General features: G+C 34.0%; 1 protein-coding gene across 2 annotated transcripts in view; it reads right to left on the bottom strand.

The window, feature by feature from the left end:
- Positions 1-4,283: 4,283 nt before the first annotated feature.
- The window catches only part of LRFN5 (leucine rich repeat and fibronectin type III domain containing 5), a 241,525-nt gene continuing 226,394 nt past the window's right edge, over positions 4,284-19,414 (bottom strand). Inside the window, exons 4-6 of one of the 2 annotated variants that reach the window (XM_087858985.1) lie at positions 16,717-17,429; positions 10,460-10,503; positions 4,284-4,667 (exon numbers count right to left, since the gene is read on the bottom strand). In XM_087858985.1, coding sequence (XP_087715111.1) covers positions 4,650-4,667; positions 10,460-10,503; positions 16,717-17,429 — 775 coding nt within the window. In that variant the 3' untranslated portion in view covers positions 4,284-4,649. Of the gene's footprint in view, positions 4,668-10,459; positions 10,504-14,374; positions 17,430-19,414 lie in introns of those variants that run through there. The other variant, XM_087858984.1, reaches the window with a different exon arrangement.

Raw genomic sequence — 19,414 nt, 5'->3', positions numbered from 1 at the left:
GAACAAAACATTGTGGGTACTGACATAAAGACATATACACCAATGGAATAGAAATAAACACATCTGTGGTCAATTGACTTTTGACAAGCCTGTCAAATCCATTCGATGAGGAAAAAAATAGTTTTTCTACAGATGGTACTGGGACAACTGTATTTCCACATCTATAGGAATAAAGTTGCAGTTTTACATGAAAACATATAAAATTTACTCAAAATGGATCAATCACCTAAATATAAGAGGTAAAACCATGAAGCTCTTAGAGAAATACATGGAGATAAATTTTGATGACCTTGGACTGGCCAATGAATTCTTAGATATGACACTAAAAGCAAAAACACAGAAGAAAAAATACATAACAGGACTTCATAAAAATTAAACATTTTTGTTCATCAAAGGATATAATACCAAGAAAGTGAAAAGACCTACAGAATGGAAGACAATAATTGCAAGTAATATATCTGAGGATTTAATATCCAGAAGATATAAAGAATGCCTTCAACTTGATAACAACAGACAATCCAGTTTAAAAATGGGCAAAGAAGGGGCACCTGGGGTGGCTCAGTCAGTTAAGCATCTGACTCTTGATTTCAGCTCAGGTCATGATCTCAGGGTTCTGAGATCAAGTCCCACAATGGGCTCCATGCTCAGCAGAGAGTCAGATTAAGGATTCTTTCTCCCCTGCACCATTTGCCCCTCCCTCAGTTCTCTCTGTCTTTCTCTCAAGTAAAAAAAAAATGGGCAAAGAACTTGAGTTGACATTTTTCCAAAGAAGATATGCAAATGGCAGATAAGCACAGGAAAAGCTCAATCTCATTAGTGATTAGGGAAATGCAAATCAATATCACAATGAGATAATCCACACCTACTAGAATGACTGTTAAAAAAATTGAGACTTATAAACGTGGAGAAATTGGAACACTTGCATACTTGCACATTACTGGAATGAATGTAAAATGGTATAGCCCCAGTAGAAAACAGTCTGGAGTTCTTCAAAAGATTCAACATAAAATTACACTATTACCCAGCAATTCCACTTCTGAGTATATAGTCAAAAGAATTGAAAACTGAAACTCAAATATATACTTGAATAACAATGTTCATTGTAAAATTATTCACAGTGCCCAAAAGGTGGAAACAACACAAGTGTCCATCAAAAGGTGAATTGGTAAGCAAAATGTACTACATATATTCCTGGAATATTATTCAGCCATAAGAAGTTCTGATATCTGCTTCAACATGGATGAACCTTGGAAACATTACAGTAAATGGAATAAGCCAAACACAAAAGGACAAACATTTTATGATCCCCCTGGTATGAAATATCTAGAATAGGCAAATTAATAGAGAATGTTAATTAGAGTTTACCAGTAACTGAGAGAAGGGGAATGGGTATTATTGCTTAATGGCTACAGATTCTGTGTATGGGGTGATAAGAATGTTTTTAAAATAGTGGTGATGATTTCATAACATTGTGAATGTAATTAATGCCATTGAATTGTACACTTAAAGTGGTTAAAATGTCAAATCTTATGTCATACATATTTTCCACAATAAATAAATGGTTTTATAAAAAAAATCTAATGTGGTTAGTTTCCTTATATATTATACTTATTTATCAAATAAAACAATCATGTTCTAGGGCCTTTTACTTTGGTTGTACATAATATATTCTGCATCACTTGCATTTTAAAATAATTGCATATGCCTTGATAGACACATGTACACACACACACACACACACACACACACACACACACCATTTGATAAGTAGATTTATGATATATCAGTATATTTTGGAATTAAAAAAGGAATAAGTTCCTAACATATGGAAAACAGAGTAAAAATAGAAATAATCTGAATATATTTTGGACAAAACAAACTAAGAATTTGTCAAAAAATATTCTATAAGTATGAAAAGGGGTATTATATAATTGAACAAACAACAAAAATTTGTAAAACTAATCCTAGAGCTACTAAATTACAAATAAAGAGGAAAATTAAAGTTGTTTGAGTTTTCCTTTCCAAGTGTAAGTTATTCCTTTCAATACTAACAATAGTACTTTATTACTAATCTTTGGTTCTACAGATCATGGGTTTCAAAAATCATGACTGTAGATTTTCAAAATATAAACTATAGTTTTCAAGCCATTTTCATGTTTCACAAACTGTACCCATGCTGCATTCAAAATACTTTTGATTTTCTTGTGTGTTTGATGTAATTTATGTGTAAGATATGTCACAAGTTGAACTGTAAATATTCACACTTATTACAATATATATATTTTTGCAGCCAGGTCACTTCCAATACTACTCAGGATTGTAGAATAGCAGAAAAATGGAAGTGGTTTCCAATGTATATTCAACAGCTTTACGGTTGAGACTTTTTAGCATCCATTAGATCACCCCGGTGACGTTATAAGCTCAGCTAAAGAAATCGTTTCTACTTATCCTCAAAATATTTCATCACTTTTTTGCAAAATTTATCTTGTGATCATAATTTCTATTTTGTTATGGGTGTACACTGGTGTTCTCTTAACTTCAAAGTATAAGAAGTAATAAATATCTGTCCATAAGCAATTGGGTAGTGCACACTTAAAGAATCGGACTGTGCCTCAGTCTCCCCGACAAACGACATTTCAAAAACAGAAACTAGGTGCACCAGGAGTACCTGATTCATGTTGTCTGAATACGTGCGTAAGGGGAAGTTTGAGATTTAGGTGTAGGGGATGCAGGGTGAAGATTTGAAAAGATTAAGTCTAATTTTAGTTCTAACACACTTGAATTACATGAAAAATCATGTTCCTTGTAACACGGTAGTGTGAACATCCTCAAGAGGTGAAGAGGTCAGGCTACATTATCACCAAGAAAAATATCAGAATAGACAAGAATCAGGCCCAAGGGAGAGGGAGAAATATAAATAGAACAATGTCCTCAAAGAAAAGCTAGCAGGTTTTCCCGAGACCTTAAAAAGTTAAACTCAGCACGGAGATCCAGGAAAGCCATTTGTGTTCCTGACACTTTTATATTTGAGGAGAAACGTTGTATACAACAGGAATAGATCTGCAGATGCATTGCTCACGTTGTGTCTTTTTCGTCACCAAAAACATTTACCCATGCATATATACAGGTACACACACATAAACAAGATTGCTTCAGGACGTTAGAGTTGCCAGGAAACAGAGAGAATGAAGCCATTTGCCCAGAGTCACAAATTAACTACATTTCAACTCAAACTTGTCGCTTCTGTTTCAAGCATGCATTGTATGTATCTGCAAGTGAGTGGGTGAACCTCGTTAAACTGTTGGTTAGTTAGGCTCTGAGCACAGATTCCAAGTGCCATCTAAAGGCTGACATCCTGTAACCTCTCTTTGGATGGTTGGGTATTTATAGTAGTCTAAGAGACGCAGAATGGCTAACAGATAAGCTAAATTTCTTAAAAGACAGTTTCCTGGCTTTTTTTTTTTTAATTTAAACTACATATTGCTTTTAATGATCAATGACTAACAGAACTGTAAAGGAACAGAAATAAAATCTCAAATATTTTAGAGAATCTGAATTCAGTTGCTAATGGCAATGCTAATAACACTGTATATTAAACTTATTGCTTACACCAAGTACAGTGGTAAGTTTACATACATTTTCAAATTTTACAATATTTCTCCTGTGAGAATATGGAAGAGTAGGTAGCTGGCCAAATTTGCTTAGATCTAGAGTTTGAATTCAGGCCGCTTAATACCAGGACCAGGCCTTAAATGCTAGCCTCGGATACTGCCTACATATGATTGACATTTATTAGCCACCAAAGATGTCTTACTCCTATTCATGCTGGTGTTAAATCAGATATCTGTTCTTCCTTATTTACCCTGGAATTGTGCAAAATGGATTAAATGGGCACTTACAATGAAATATAAGGCCTAAAATTATTAAAACCTCTTTGTCCCAGCTCTCCAGAAAAGCAATGAATCAATTTGGATTAATTACCATATATGCCTACTTTGAAGCTTTCTGAAGTTCTACTAGAAGAGATCCCTCATCACTTTCTGTCTTACACTGAAGCACAAGATTGCTGTAAAGCTTAAAATAGCTGTACTGCTCTCCCCCAGACGTGGGTGCACTTCAGTCATGGCAGAAATAGGTCCAATATTATAAAGCAAAATTGATTCCTTAAGGTGTTGCATTACATAAATGTAAAATAGTATTATTAGTTCTTACAGTCATCATTGCACCATTCATACTTGAAGCAATTGATATTTCCACAAATCAGGCACTGTACAAATTCTGTCATAGTAAAACATTTATTTGTTAAAGTGGTATAGATTATTCGAGATTCTACAGTCTTAAATCATGGATGGCAATGTAACATGGATTAATACAGAACTCGATGCCAATGTAGGCTTTTCCGTTTCCTTCTTTAAAAAAAAATACTTGTAGGCCAGAAGAAAAAAAAATTTGGCTTTAAAAGGGGATGAACCATGGTCTGATAGAGCCAGTTCCACCAGCATCAAAGACTTCTGCTTCAGCTCCTGTGGACAATTTCTTCTAGGACACCAGTTCAACAATTAGCCTTTGTGAATTGAAACATTTTTAAATTTTATCCAGTAAAAATATCAGTGGCAACTTTTTTTCAGGAGAGAAAGAAGTAGTGCTCTTCAGATTAACTCCAGCCTCTGAAATGGGGAGGGAAATAAAAGAAAGAAGAAAAAGAAAAGAAAAAAGACAAGAAAGGAAAAGAAAAGAAAAAAAGAAACAAAGAGAAAATACGTAGGTAATAAGATCATTGTGCTAGTAATTTAGAAGTTACTGAACTATAAGCACCCAGGCAGGAATTTATTGCTATAAAATACAAGATACACCCCTAAAAACTATCTAGACATGCACATCGGCTCTTAAAATGTTGCTTGGTAATTTCAAATTCTGAATATATAAAAGAATCTCATTTTAAAAAGGAATCTAAATGCATTAATAAGCCTAAATAGTGATGCAAGTCAAAGCCAAATTGTGGAATGGCATTTTCTCTTGCTTTGTTTTTCACATTTATATTCTCAAGAAAAAAAATAATGATTTTATTCATTAATGCATGCTATTTAAGTTTTAACAAATAATCATACTGGTTTTAAAACTACGAACATATTAGACCAAATTTGTTCATCACATATAAAATCTAAGTGATCTCTACTTTTTAAATATAGTCTGTTGGGAGTTTTGTATCATATTGAAATTTTATAAAATTTAATTATACATTAAACATTAGTGAAGACTATTACTCCTCTTCATAAATTAGTTCCTCACCCACAGCAAATAAATGTGTAAACTGACAATAACTCACAAGAAAGGCATTCCATAGTTAATGTGATTTTGAATAAAATAATATAAAAACCATTTAAAATATTTAAACATCAAACTGTAAAAATATGCTTCCTCTAATGTGGGTTCTCAGCATCGTAGATTTAAGATATGTTTATAAATTCCACCTTGAATAGAGATGAAAAATAATTTTTGACAAATATATAATTTCATAAATATGAAATAGAAGTAATTTTTGTCCCTTCCCATTCAAAAAGAACTATGTTTACAAGGTGGGGGTTATAAAATGCATGGCACAGATGAATCATGAAATATAGAAGAATTTCTTACATCAAAATGCGGATGTAGAACATACTTGGTATAAAACAAACTTAATGTGATAAAGGTAGGAAAAATATTGTAGAGACATTTCACTTAAGAAAATATTTCATCTGGGGCCCTGGCTGGCACAGTTGGTATAATGTGTGACACGATCTCAGGTTGTAGGCTTGAGCCCCACACTGGGTGTAGAGATTACTTAAAAATAAAATCTTTAAAAAAGGAGGGGAAGTTACTTTCAGTACAAACAATAGTTTTTGACAAGTATTAAACAAAGGATTTACACAATGTTTGAAAACTGTAAATACATAATAGATGTGTAACCTATTTACAAAAAATACCTTGGAAACGACTGAAATAGAGATCTCACTATCATTCTTTACCTGGAATGTTCTAAGAAAAAGATCGCAAAATCACTTTAAATTACGATGGGATTATATCTAAATTCCTATCTATTGGGTTCATAGCATAGCTTATTTTGGCGAAATAATATGTTCCTTTTGATAGAAAAAAGATGTATTTATAGTATACCAAAGTTCAAGTTTCAGGAAGCAGTGATATAGAAAAGACTAAATACAAATAGAAGAAAAATACATTGGACAATATAACTAGTTTGACTTTAGAAATAATAAATTCTTCTGGAATAAAAAACTACTTTAATATCAAGTTAATGAGGGGCTCCTGGTTGGCTCTGTCATTAAGCATCTGCCTTGGGCTCAGGTTATGATACCGAGGTTCTGGGATGGAGCCCCAGGTCGGACTCATTGCTGAGGAGTCTGCTTCTCCCCCGCACCCCACCCCACGCCATGCTCTCTCTAGCTCTCTCTCTCTCTCAAAAAAAAAAAAAAAAAATCAAGTTAATAATTGTATAAGCTTATATATTTTAAAGAGATTCATTTCCACATTACATAAAAAACTATTAACAAACTATGGAATTATGGCTTTTATAAAAGCTGTTAATTTCAAAGATTAGACAATTAGCAATCAGTTTTGGAAATTACTGTCTGAATTTGCCTGCCCTGAAGTTACTACCATTACTGAAATGATGACATAATATGAAGCTCAATAAAAATTTGTATATGTAGGATATTCAAAATAACACTTTTTACTTCACTTATCAATAGACAAACTCTTACAATGATTCCATAAAGATCTAAATGTGAACACAAAATTACACGAGCATCACAAAGGAAAAAAAAACGGACTGTAATAATTATGCGAAAATGTTACAAGAACTAAAGATAAGGAATTTGAGATAGGCTTAGGATGTTTTGATAATGGTCCTTATTTAACAGTGAAAAGGTATCATGCAAAATACTGGGAACAGATAATCTTATTAACAGTACTACAAAGAAAAGAGGAAATTAAAGCTACCCTGATATTAAAAGAAGGAAAAATGTCCTGACGTTGAATGGATTGTGGGAAAATGCTGTTACTACCCTTACTCTGAACACAATTAAGAACTATGAATGATTTTTATCTCGTATAGTTAGGATATCTAAAAAAAGAAGGAAATGATTTCTAAAAGTCATTGCCGGTACTAGGGTTCTAGTTTTTTCTGATTTACTGTAATGGTCAAGTAAATGTCAAAAATGGCTATAATTATTTTAAAAATAGTTTAAAGTTTTCTACACATGTGCATATGTGCCTAATATATTACTCTTATTTTTAAATATTTCACTTGAAGGGCATATCATAGAAAAAAATGAAGCTACAGAACCAAATGTTTTATAATGGTAATTTTTACTGGGAAATAACATTGGAAAGATATCTGGATCATATATACACATTTGCTTTGCTATTTAGCCCTTATTTCATATTTTTTTCCTAACCTTATGTTAAATGTTGCTGTTTCTTTATAATCAGCATTACTAACTTTTTATTCATTTATACCTTAATAGTTTCTCTAAAAAAGTGTCTCTTTTCAGGGTTATTGCACCTGTAGCAGGGGTTTTATGACATTAATGCCTTAACTGATACTAAGCAGAATAACCAGAAGTCAAATTAATTAGAATCAGGAAGCTATTTCCTTAAAGGCTAGTGCAAGCAATTGCAGAATAAGGGGTATTTCTTGTGCCTACTTACATACGCACACACACACACACACACACACACACACAGTGCACATATTTTGTTGGTCTGAATATTACAAATACTTTTTAGGAAAGTTTACTTAAGACATTTTCAGTATAAATGCAACTAGTCAGGGGAAGCTGGGTGGTTCAGTTGGTTAAGTGTGGGACTCCTGATTTTGGGACTCCCGGTTTCTGATAGGGTCCCCCATCAGACTCTGCACTCAGCAGGGAATCTGCTTGAGATCCTCTTTCCCTCTTCCTTTGCCCTCCCAACACTCTCTCTAAATAGATAAATAAATAAATGCAACTAGTCAATTGTTCCTATTTTAACTTCTAAACGTGGCATATGAATTGTTTTACTGGGTTTAAGTATAACAATCTTTTCAAACATAAGTTTAACATATGTAAGTGCCAGTTTACATGTAATTACCACCAGTTTTATCAATGATTCCTCTTCTCTGCTCTCAAATCATCTGGGTATGATTAGAATCTTATAATTTTATTATAAAAGGGTTGTATGTGATATATTAAATATTTTAGGTTCATTCTATTCCTAGACACATGCAGGAAAGGTCCTAAGGAAAAAAAACTATAGCATAGGGCATATTCTGGCTAATAGAAATGAAATAAATGTGTTAATTATTCACCCTTAGGGAAAAAAATGATCTCAACACCTATATCACTGACTGGATGAAACGCTTCTGTCTTCTGTGTACCTTCCTTTTAGAGTTTGATGCTATATGAGGAACTGTGGTATAACTGATTTAATAATGTTGCCATGGAAACATTGTTATATTAAAAACAAAAATGTGTTGTAAGGTGTTTTTTGTTTGTTTTTTGCTTACTTTAAAAAAATATTTATTTATTTATTTATTTATTTATTTATTTATTTATTTATTTATTTATTTATCAGAGAGAGAGAGTGAGCAGGGGGAAGGCCGGGGGAGGCAGGTTTCCCGCTGAGCGCAGATCCCGAGATAGGGCTCGATCTAAGGATCCTGAGATCATGACCTGAGCCAAAACCAAGAGTGGGATGCTTAACTGACTGCGCTACCCCAGCACCCCAGTTTTTTGCTTACTTTTACTGTATATATACACAGGTAGCATTTTAATTTAAATTTAATGCAATGGGCAGTGTCCAAAATTTTGGAAAATATATTTGCCTTTGGGTGGTAACCACAGTTGTTACCATCCTGCAGGAAATAAAAACTTAAAATAAAAATGTATATCCCTTCCTCCCCCCTGAAAAAGAGCTGGGAAGCCGTGAGCACAAGAACTCTCCGCCAGCTCTGCCTCACTCTGCTCACGCCTGGTGAGGCACTGCTGAGCGTGGGAAAGGCACGAGAGGACAAGCACGCAGGTCAGTCTCTTCCAAGGGGCTTCACTGGGTGTATTGACAGGGGTAGAAATGACAGGCCTGCTAAGGCGGAAATCATTTGCCAAGTACCAAGAAGAGTTACATCGAGGTCTCAGGATACTTGAACTGATAACTGAAAAATGACTTAGATTGACTCTCCTTCCAATTCTTGATGACACAGCACCATCCTGGACCGTGCTTCTGAGAGATTAATCATTTACTTTCTAATCCCTTCTTAAAGATATTCTCCTTCAGAACAGCTAGATGTCCAAAGTTACATGATGAATGAACTTTCAGAAATCAAAGGCAGAGAGAGAGAGGAGGAACAAAGGCAGCAAGAGAGGGAGGGCAGGAGAGAAAGAGAGGTTCACAGTGAGAAAGGGAAGCACTGGGTGGTGAGGAAACAATGTACCTTCATGCAGGTCAGTTCAGAACACAAAACAGAACACGAAGTGTGTGCCAGACACCGGGCTACTGATTGTTCCTAGTGAGCCATCTGTTCATTTTTTGCAACATGGGATTGGGATCCTGAACTCAGAGACATGATGCATGAAAAATACGGTGTTTAATTTGGGAGTGGAATTCATTAGGGGAAACCCTGAATGATTGTCCAAGTTATTATCTTTTAAATACAAAATGTTTTAAAAAAGAAAGACCCTATTTTTACCACTAAAAAATAAATCGGTGGCCTTTTTTAAGAACTTTTAAAAGCAGAATATTTTTTCTGTGCCAAACCTTAAGCAAATGGCTGATGCTTCCAGCTGTTTGAACAGATTGCTAAAGAGCTATTCTGCTCTGGAAACACACTTTCTGATCCAATTAAAATGCAGGAATCAAACACTCATTTGAAACTTCCAAAAAGGAAAAAAAAAAAAGAAGAAGAAGAAGAAGAGTAATCAGTTGCTGACAAAAGAAATACCATGAATATTTCATATGTAGTCTTTTGCTCCATTTTATAGTGGCTTCATTCATTTTGGATAACACTGTTCTGTTCATCCACTTCCAGGGAGGTAAAATGTATCATTTCAGCTCCTATTAGGAAGTGGAGGTCAAGGATAGGAGTGAATACATTCTTATCAAGCTACTGTCTTCACACTGGGAAATATTTGTAAAAATGTACATTATATCGTGCATGAGTATAAGAGTGACTTCAAAGTCACATTAGTATTCCCTTTATTCTTACAACATGAATCAGAAATGTTCAGTTGACCAGAAATTGTCTAAATTTAGTAACTGGGAATTCATTTAACCAAACTGAACTTTAGTTTGTACCACTGACCACTGAGTAAGTTCTAATGGAAAATTTCAACAAGTTACATAAGCTTGCAAAAAAAATTTAAAAATTATTTATAAAAGAATATACCCACTTAATGCTGAACTATGAGACAGGTAACAAAAATCTCACCTGTGTTTCCTGGACAATCTGGTCAACATTAGTCAGCAAAGCATCTGGGAATAAAATTTTCAGTGTCATAAACAAATACACAAATTCCATTTTTAAGAAACAGACCCTAAAACACTTCTCACTGAAATCTTGATACAATTTCTCTTAACAAGACTAGACTTTTTTTTTAAACTTACCTGTTCTTGGGCTAATTGAAATTACTTTTGTAAATACTTTGTAGTTGTCTATGGCTACTTCCTGATATATAATACCCTAAAGGTAGAATTTTTAAAATATTGTCCTAGGTGCTAAAGTCAGTAATTATTATTATGGAATGCCCATTTCCTCAAAGAGTTCAATGAGGGAATCAGACTTCTACTCATTTTTCCCTACTCAAAGTTAACATTTCAACTACAGGGTTGCATGTGATTAATATGGAAAGATACACCAAGGAAAAGAGAATCTAAAAGGAAACATAGCTTCACTATGTTCAACATGCAGAGTATTAGTCATCTACAGTAATCATTATTCAATAGCCCCCAAAATAATATTATGTTTTATGAAGTACCCAGTATCCTCATATAAAACACTAAAGTTCTATATGCAACCATTCTGCCTTTAAATGTCCATATGTATGTTCTAGTTGGCTATAAATGTTTAATACCATTACCTACCCTGCATAGCAGACATTCTATTTCTTTCCAATATGTCCTCTTTTAAAGCAAATTCTCCTAGTCTTTAAGAAGTAACACAATGATAAGAAAAAATATTATGAAAAAATTATTCTCAGGGTTCACAGGTAAGTGTGATGAGAAGAGTACAAAATTCATTTTTATAGAACCTTCAGAACAAATATTCATAGAAATTTATAATAGCCTCTGGAGATTAGGTTTTACATGAAAGCAATAATAAGACATGTTCACATTATACAGGAAAAAAAATGTTTAGGAAATTACATTATGGTTGAGCCAACATAGTATATTTCATAAGCCCTTCATGTTACTTGAATAATTTATTGGACATACTCTGAGCAGAATCACAATATCTATCTAGTTCATGTTTCAGGCAAGATCAAATGTACATCCACTTCCAAACAAAATGAAAGGGACTTCATGACTTTCTCTGAATGTATTTGAAAAAAAAATTTTTAATTTTTAAAATTCATGGACATAACAGTCATCTATTTGAAAAGAGTGGATGAAATTAGACAAGTTGTAGAGGTCATTATAATTAGGAAGTTCAGAAAAATAAATTTCTACTGGAGAGTTTATATCCCATTATAATCTTATAACTAAGAGATACAGCTTGTACAGTTGTTCTGGGAGAAGTTCTCTGGTAGCTAGCCCATTTAAATATAATTTTGCTACATTGATTACAATCTATGTTGCAGGATACAAAATTCTGATTTTAACTGATTAATTTGATTAGCATACATGTTAGTATATCTATATATTATGTAATTAGATACATAAGTATATACCATGTATATATTTTATCAATGGTAACTTTGGATCCTAAATTTCAAATTTGAGAAATAGCTGACAAAATCAGAAGACAATGGTACACTATTATATTGACTACTTGTAATATTTGATAAAATTACAAATATATTACCCTTATTTAACTAGGTAATTTCATACCTAAATAGACTCCCTGGTAGAAACTGCTACTTTCTGTGTCCCACATTTCAGACAATACCACATTTTTTAGGAAGACTCAATCACGGTAATACTTTTACCATTCTTTCTACATTAAGTGATACTCTGTACTGCTACAAAAAGGATTGGTTTTATTTCTGAAAGCAAACAAACAAAACCCCCCAAACCTGACAAAAGTTAAGTGTATGTGTAGTCACAGCATGCATTTATCTAGCATGGGAGGAAAAGGACTGACCAATTTGAAAAGACCGAGCTCTGAAACTATTACAAAATCCCCATCATTCATTTTGGTTAAATTCTCTTTTCTCTATGTAATTTTAAAAACAAGGTAATTCTTATCCATAAATTTGACCCCAAAAAATGCTTCACTCACAACCATTATAAGGTAAATAATAATAATGACTAGGTAACGATGATGGTGATGGTTATCATCCTCACCTACGAAGGATAAGAAAAATATCCTTTTCCCATCCGGCCCACCTCTATGCTGAAGTCCTTTCCCCAAACACCACAACACTTACAGACTAAAACATCCACATTCACTGTTAAAAAAGACTGGATGCGTCCTGAAATGCAAGGGATGACTGAGCCAGGAAAAGAGAATACTCTTCATTCTATCTAATATAAATGAACATTGCTTTCTTGGCATCATAAAATAGAAGTGGAATTTTGTCGTACCAATAAGAAAACGGGTTCAGATCTGCAGTCTTTGAAAAATGCCCCATTTACCTTTGCAATTCTATGTACAATAAGATGCTTTATGATTTCAGCACTTTTTTTTTAACTATTGCCATTTAATTGATTGTTGTTAAGCTTATTGTTGTGAATAACACAGGCGAAAATGGGAAAACTTCAGAACTAAGAGGCAATTGTCGTGGATCTTGTGATAATCGTTCCAGTTTTTTACCTTTACAAATGAAACATTTAGTTTCCTTTCAAGAATACAAGCAAATAAAATAGTTAAAATATAGTTTGGAAGTAAGTACTTTGTGAGTGCTCTAAAGTGAAGGAGAAGGTACTTCTCAAGAAAAGATAAAAAGAGATTCCTGTAGATAAGTGGAATACATTTAATTTTCTTTCAATTTCTCAACTTCTTGTGGGAAAGTATGTATCATTCAGGTAACAGACTTGTTATGTCTATAAATGGTTTACAATAATTCTACAACTTATATTCTAAAACATTTTTAGTAAAATATATCTACGGAGCAGCTAAAATCATCAACTGTCTGAAAGCATAAAATTGCTTATTGTGGCCTCAACCTAACTAACTACATTTAGTGGTTTAAAAGAAAAAATTAGGAAATATATTGGTCCCAGTGAGGGTATTATGTATCTAATTTATTTATTTATTGTACCTCTGTCTCAGTCTATTTGTAGAGTAAAAATAAATAGTACTCATCAAACCAAACTTTGTTTCCTCTTAGGATTCGAACGCAGGATGCTCAGCTATTACATATATTAAACAAAAAGACCTACTTTAATAATAGTTGGACATTTTCAAATTGAGGGACACTTATCCAAAACAAACAAAAAATAACACAAGAAGACATATAATTAAAAAAAAATGTTTGGAGCAAATATCTGTAAATATTTGTTTGTTAGTTGTCATATTGAACAACCTGAAACCATAGTGTAGAATGGCTAAAAATAAAAGAAAAATAATTCAGGACATGGAAGCAAAAAACAATATATATAACCTATACACAGTCAGCAACAGCAAACCATATGTGCTTTGGATCACATACACATAGCTGGTTCCATGAGAAATGCAAGAAATAACAGAAAGAAAAACAGTAAGAGAATTTCTTGCTTATAGTAATGAAATAGCCGGATCACAAATCGACATTGTGCATATAATCAAAATTCTTATTACTGCAACTTCCCCCCTGGCCCCATCGATTTATTTATCTGTCCATTCACTCCTTCATTCGAGTTAGTACTGTGTTTCGGATATTATACCGGGTACATTTAATAACCCCCAACCGTCCCATAGATTTATTTTTCAGTCACTTCACACTGAAACTGCCCTGAGCAAAAAGTTTTTCATATACTTATAAACAAAAATAAAAACATTTGACCCTCTTGATAGGCCAACCTTTCATTGATCTCTCAAAATACTAACTTTTAGAAAGACAGAAACATGAGCCTTCTTATCACTTCTAAAAACAAGTGTTCATGCATTTGGTTAATATACCCTGAAAACAGTCTTGTAAAACCAATGAAAATTTAAATGGTTTCAATGACTTTAGTCAAACTGAATAAATTTCACATGATTAGATATTATAGAGTTCTAAATGTTTATAAGAAATAAAAGATATTGAATTAAAGTTTCATTTGAAACATAAGCAGAAAATTGATTTTTAAAAATACAGCAACTGGAAAATATAATATAAGCTAATCAGTAGCTTGGAACAGATATGCTAAACTGCGGCCTTTATGCAGGATTTCAGAGCCCCCTTGACCACGACCTTCATAATGCCAGAGATTTCTTCCTTGAGGATTCACTTGCCTCAAAAGCATTTATATATTTGGGACATTTTAATACCATATAGGTAAAAACTAGGAAAGGGAAAAGCAATATGCTTTTGTGAATCAGCACCTTTTGAAGAATTAAGTAATTGATGCTAATTAGAAATGTTAAATTGGGATTAGAACATTATTACAGAAATAGTGTTGAAGATACACTTCACTCTGTGTAATGCTTTTGATTTTACAGAACACGACCACAGATGTAATCTCATTTATTCCTCAAAAGAACTATACACTTGACCCATGAAAGCTGATTAGATTTTCGAAATGTGAAAGGGAAACTTTAGAAAGAAAACCAGGGCAGAGGAGGTATTTATGAAACACCTAAGATAATACTAGCCCATTAGATACGTTTTTTCAAGACTGGCATGGAAAATAATCTCTAACTGCTTTAATTTTACCTGCTTCTGAATGTCATCATGATAAATCGTGTATAAGATGTGTCAGTGTCAAGTTAAAATTAACTGAAATTTTTACATACGCTTCTAGTAGAAGAAAATTAAACTAATGACTACCATTCTTTATCTGTGTTTTAATGATATTTCAAGTGATCTATAAGAGACAATAAACTTACTGTGTGTTTAACTTACTCCCATGGAGCGTGTTATATAAAGTACATATCTTATTATATTATAGCTAAATTTTTTTGTGCAAGATTCTCATATGAGCTTTATTTTCAACCCTCAACCCCAAACACCAAAGAATGTCTTAATGTCAAACCACATTTACCAATCTTTAATAAAACAGCATCCAGTTGCAATATAATGTAAGATTTTCAATGAGTAGATAGGAACATTTATCTATGGACCTCGATTTCAGTGAAAGTCCAAGAATGCCATATATCAAGGAGCAATATTATTGTCCAATTAAATTTAAGAACTTTTTAATGATGCAGTCCCACTAAGCTGCATGATTTCTACTTAAATTTCATCACAGGTTTTGGTTAAAATAAGTGCTTTTACTCTAAGAAAGAAACATTCCAATTGAGAATTATAGGCAGAAGGGAGAAATGAAACCACAATCTGATTAATGAGCAATGACTTTATATTGCTTATAAATGTAATAAGAGTTCCATTAGAAGTATTTTTTTATTTCACTTAGTGATAAAAATAAACATTCCTTTGATAAAGGGAGCCTTGTATTTTTGTCTCCCTTTTTAACTTAGAGAAAAATATACAACGCATTCATTCTGCAAAGGTATACTGAATGAATGAAACACCTTCCTGTGTTCAGGGCAGCAGCATACAGAATTCTGGCCTGTGACATAAAACCGAACTGGATTTTTTTGGTAAATGCAAAATCACTTGAATTTCTTTTGCTCCCCACCAAAAAAGCTATGTCATGGATGAGAAGTACCATAAATTCATTAAGGTGCCTGAACCAAGAATGTTGTTTAGAAGGGTACTTCTTTTAACACTGTCTGGGCATGCTTATCGAATATTTTATTTTAAACACCATAATAACACAGAGTTGTTCTTTTAAATATCTGCCTAAAAACAAATGCCACTGTCCTTGAAAGAAAATATGCAATCTACTCACTGAAAAATCTAATCAGCCTAGGTGGACTTTTGTAAGACTGGAGGAAGTATCATTATTTATGTAAGACTTCTTTGTCCGGTGACCACCTTTACTTTGTGCTCTGCTATTGTTGAACCTGGAAGCCAGTCCTAGGACAGGGGAAGGCACTGCTATGTCATGCTTTTATCCCTAAACCATCTTATCTATGTTACCTTCATATATCCAACTGTACCTAGAAGGTTTATACACCTTGGCTCTATAAGAGAAACAAAACTGGAATTTCAAATTCCAATTTCCTATATGAGTTTTCAAAATAATTTCTTCATTAAAAAGAAATAATAGGTTACACAGTGCTTTCCAATATCCACTCAGAATCTGAGAGAGTTGCTCTTCCACTACGCCCATCAGAACTGTTGGACTGAATTAACATCGCATTCATAGACATGCTTCTTTTAGAAGACAGTTCACACGTGTTCAGTGAGTTAATATAACAATAGTATTCCTTTAATTCTCCGTTCAGGGAGTACCTGTGCCTCGCTCTGGATCTCTCAGCAGGCAAAGTGAGAAACTTACTTGGCTTTGAATGTGCTCTTTTAGATGTGGGCCCCTCCGTGACCGAATCGGGAGGTCGACTAGCTAACTGCAATGCAGTTGAGTTGTTCCTGTTAGTATTTTGGGACTCAACATTTGTGACAGCTTCATTCTGTGGTTCGGCACTTGGCTTTGGGCCAGTCTTTCTTTTCTGCTTTTGGGACACAGAAGCGCTTGGAGTCCAGGTAGGAGGCAAAGCAGAGGTAGTGGTAGAGGAGTCCTGACTTGAACAAGTTTCTGAAGACTGTATCACATTGTCATTGGCAACTTTACAACACTGGGCATTCTCTTCATGTCCCACAGCTTGTTTGGACATGGACTGGGGCAGTGTGACACTGCAGCCTTGTATCTGAGCCCCATTAGTTTGAGAGTAGACATTGCTGACCTTGGTGACTTTGTGTTGCCCGTTATTGTTACAAACCTTATACCGGATCATGAGGATGATGATGAAAACCAGCACAGATGCTACAATTATTCCACCAATAATAATAATCATGGTGCCTCCCAAAAACTGGGACTGCATGAAATGGCATCGCACATAATCCTGTTCCGTCGTAAACTGGATGCAACCCACGACTCTTGTGGCAGTGAGGGAAGTGATGCCATCGTCGTATATTGCCAAGACACACAAGTCATACATAGTTCCAGCAGCCAGGTTATTGACAAGAAAAGTTTTGCTCGTAGGAGGTATCATTCTGAGGGACAATGGAATTTGTGTTAATATTAAAAACAATACATAGAGACACACAGAGCCATTATGACTTCAGTTCTGTTTCATTTCGGTACTCATTAAGATGAGCACATTTATAACAGACATGAAATATGGGAGAATGATCTAATCTTATATTTGCCTAGGTAAAATGGTTAGAAGTCATTGTTGGATTCTGCATTGTATTAACGGTGCCTGCACCGTGCCTTGACAAGCTTACTAATTACATTGCTTGGCAAAGCAGAACTCCTAATAAAAGCCACTGCTAAAAAATCATTTATGACAAATTGCTTTTGAAAGGTGTGACTGTGACATTATCTGACTACTAAACAAATCCATTTAGCACTTACAACACCTCTGTGACTAAAAGCCAATTTGAAGGAAGGGAAAACACTGACAATCACATTAGAAACCAGAATGGAAATGCATCAGAGTATTTATTTTCCAAATCAGTTATAAGCTGCTATGGAATGGTACCCAGTAAACCTATCTTTTGTAACTACAATAATTACTGAGGTTAAAGTACTTTATGTACAGATCTCAGCCTTCTCTTATGTCATCAATGTTTTTATCTAAAAATGAGGTTGATGAAAATGTATGAGGAATAGCATCCTAAAAATATGAACAGAGCAAGGCTGTTGACCAGAGGCTAAATCCCTCATCCTGCCCATTGTGGGCTGATGAAATTTCCTTCAGAACAGTTGCTAAAGTTTGATAAAAAGTTTATAGATACCTCTGAATCCATTATATCACAAAACTTTTCTGTGAGTGCTTTTTTCCACTAACTTTTTTTAAAGTAGCAATCAAATAGGACCTAAACTAAGATTTCGTTTAGAAAAAAAAAAAAATGTTTGAAACTATATTTTCCCTGAAAGAAATTTTTAGGAAATTTGAAAACTTGGCAATGCTCATCTGTTATACAACCTGGACAACGTGTTCTAAATGAACCAGGAGGAGCGCCTGGGTGGCTCAGTCGTTAAGCGTCTGCCTTCAGCTCAGGGCGTGATCCCAGCGTTCTGGGATTGAGCCCCATATCAGGCTCCTCCGCTAAGAGCCTGCTTCTTCCTCTCCCACTCCCCCTGCTTGTGTTCCCTCTTTCACTGGCTGTCTCTATCTCTGTCGAATAAATAAATAAAATCTTTAAAATAAATAAATAAATAAATAAATGAACCAGGAAACTTTTAGGGCAGAGTATGTATTTGTGATTTGTGAATAAAATCACTATCATTTAGTGAGTGTATGATAAATACCAGGCATTACTAAGCACTTTATATACGCTATAATTTTATTCTTTTTTTTACTGGAACACTATAATTTTATTCTTACAATGGCTGTATAAGGTAAGCATTACTATTTTATTTATGACAAAAACTGAAGTCGGGAAATTTAACCAATTTTCTGAAAGTCACATAGAATTTTCTTGTCATGGGGATTAGGATCTTAGAATTTGGAAAGTAGAAACTGGCCTACGGCATGTTATATATGCATATATATAATGTTAGTAGCTACAGGAGGGTGAGGGGTAGGGGTGCACACTCTTCTTTGACAATGGGTTAAATAATGGATAGCCCAGGTAAAGAGCTGAGTATGAGAAGGACAAACTACTCTAGGCTAATATGCATGCATCATAGTCTACACGATGGTACAGTCAGTGATGAGAGGGATATTAGAAACCATTTACTTTAATCTCTTGCTTTTAAAGATCAGGAAATTAAAACTCAGCCATGTAGAACTTTGCCCAGGATCAATCATATGGCTAGCTGGGCCAGTTTGGTTTTCTTCTACCAGCCCATGCTCATTTTTAAAAAGTTCTCTCATTTCCATATGTGAGTGAAAATCGAATTATCTTCAATAATTCATCTGGGTAAATAAGAATTGAGTTGATCTTATTTCAGAAAAGTTTCAAGACAAAATATATATATATATATGTATATTTCAAAAACCATGATTTTCCATCATTTCCTAGGAGTA

Source organism: Ursus americanus, chromosome 35 (assembly GCF_024610735.1).
Source record: "Ursus americanus isolate L20-20 chromosome 35, mUrsAme1.1.p, whole genome shotgun sequence".
NCBI lineage: Eukaryota > Metazoa > Chordata > Mammalia > Carnivora > Ursidae > Ursus > Ursus americanus.
The sequence above is the reverse complement of the archived record's forward strand: the minus strand, read 5'-3'. Positions and strand labels throughout refer to the sequence as shown.